Source organism: Myotis myotis, unplaced genomic scaffold, assembly GCF_014108235.1.
Source record: "Myotis myotis isolate mMyoMyo1 unplaced genomic scaffold, mMyoMyo1.p scaffold_m19_p_2, whole genome shotgun sequence".
Taxonomy (NCBI): Eukaryota; Metazoa; Chordata; class Mammalia; order Chiroptera; family Vespertilionidae; genus Myotis; species Myotis myotis.
In genome coordinates this window covers 217,024,370-217,026,516 of record NW_023416324.1, presented here as the reverse complement: position 1 = coordinate 217,026,516, position 2,147 = coordinate 217,024,370, and the positions used below count along the sequence as shown (strand labels likewise).

Below are 2,147 nucleotides of genomic sequence, written 5' to 3'. Positions count from 1 at the left end.
ATAGATGCAATGTCTGAGGGACCTGTGGTCAACAACACGTTCAACAATGTCGTTGTGAGGACACTCTGTGGGGTTGGTGCTCTGGGTAGAACTGCAGGACCCCCAGAGCGGATACCAATGTCCTGGGGAGCGGGTCCTGGGGTAAAACAGGCCAAGACCCAGCATCTCCATGAGTGCGGACTTACAGGAACCCTCTGCCAGGAAATGCTCAGCGCGAGTGCAGCCCAGCACTGCGCTCCAATGAGATCCAGTCCGGACTCATTAGCATTCCTTAGCAGTCAAAGCTTTGAGTGGAGCTCATTTAATAGGCTCATTCCAGACAGACATGTCCCGCCCTCCCCAGAACTTTGACTCCTGGACTGAGCTTTGTACCCACGTGTTCCGATGAGTAGATCCTCGATGGGCACTGTTCTCATTGACATGTCATTGGCTCAAGACAAGGCCCAGGCGACACAAAACAAACACGGTTCCCAGTAAGAGTGAGAGACTCTATACTAATGGTCGTTAACTACCGAGTCCTCCCATGATCCACTGACAGGAGTGACCTGCACATACCGGGTGTTAAGTGAATGTTTCCTGCGTGAGTCACAGACGCGATGGCATTCCCAGGCCTTTCCTGGCTGATAATAAAGCTTCCAGGGGAGGAGGCGACATTCACACTCAGAAACGTCCCTCTTCGCCTCAACCCAACCCTCACCCTCCGCCAGCATGTGCTGCAACTACTACGGGAACTCCTACGGGGGCTGTGGCTACGGCTGTGGCTATGGCTCTGGTTATGGCTGTGGCTATGGCTCTGGCTATGGCTGTGGCTATGGCTGTCGCTATGGCTCTGGTTATGGCTGTGGATATGGCTCTGGCTACGGCTGTGGCTATGGCTCAGGCTCCGGCTGTGGCTATGGCTCCGGCTATGGCTGTGGCTACGGCTGTGGCTATGGCTGTGGCTATGGATCCAGATATGGCTGTGGCTACGGCTCTGGGTATGGCAGTGGCTGCTGTACCTTCCGACCATGCTGCTACCGACGATGCTATTCCACTTGCTGCTAGAACATGCCCCATTCGTCATCTCTACACTCCAGTGAGGATTGGACACTTCCTGTTTTTACATCCAAGTCTTGTTGTTATTGAGGAAGTAGGAATGCGTCCCTTGTGGGACCTGAGACGGAGGACGTGATTGTGAATGCGTTCCCAATGTCCACACTCGGCTTTTCTACCCTATGAAGTTGTGCTGTCCTGGAACACAAATACGCCAGAGTTGGAAGAAATTATTCTTTTTCAATAAACAAACTTGATGTGACGTAAGTAACTGTGTTTGTGTCAGAATCTTCACTGTCCCTGTGGCCTTGCCAGAAGGCCGATCGGCCACTGTGTCCGCCGATCCTGGGGTTTCTTATTCCGTCATCGACTGCATGTGCCATTCTCTCACCAGCACACAGGGTCCTGTTTACTGCAGGTCGCAGTAGGTCTTAGTGCTGGTTGATGTGCGGGTTCCAACCTGCTCCTCTTCACAATTTTCGTGGCTCTTCTGGTTTCTTTGTTTTCCATCTAAACTTTAGAATCAGCTTGTCAAAATCTACAAAAACACCCTGCTGAGAGTTTTATTGGGATTAAATGGAATCCGTTCACCAATTGTGGGGGAGTGGATTCTTCACACTATTGAGTCGTTTGGTCCATAAACATGGTGTGTGGGTCCCCTTTTATTTCTGTGGCGGGTTCTCATTCAAAATTCAATGATGAGCATTGTACTCACTGAAGGCATATTCTGGATGGGGAGGCATATAGCAGTGCAAAATCAAGGACACATCTAAATAACTAAATACAAATAGTAAATTAACAGAATTATAAAAGGTGTTTATAATGACTAATGACATAAACAGTGGGTTGCTGTGAAATATCACGTGGCCTATAAAACTCACTGAAGAAACAGACACTCTTCACAGGCTTGTAACTTCTAAATACATTGAACCAAAAATAACCCTCCAAAACAGAAAGCTTCACGGGAAAATTCTACAAAATTTTAAAGAATAAGTTACACCAATTCTCTACAATCACATCCAGAAATAAAATCCAAGGGAAAAACTTACCAACTCATTCAATGAGGTCACCATTACCTTAATACCAACACCAGGGAAAGACATTACAAAAATAAA

The 2,147-nt window shown here is 47.9% G+C and overlaps 1 protein-coding gene across 1 annotated transcript; it reads left to right on the top strand.

Annotated features, from left to right (window-relative positions):
- The first annotated feature begins 708 nt into the window (after positions 1 to 708).
- LOC118675831 (keratin-associated protein 21-1-like) lies at positions 709 to 1,044 on the top strand. The gene has a single exon (XM_036348602.1). The coding sequence runs from the start codon at positions 709 to 711 to the stop codon at positions 1,042 to 1,044; it is 336 nt and encodes a 111-aa protein (XP_036204495.1).
- Positions 1,045 to 2,147: the final 1,103 nt, after the last annotated feature.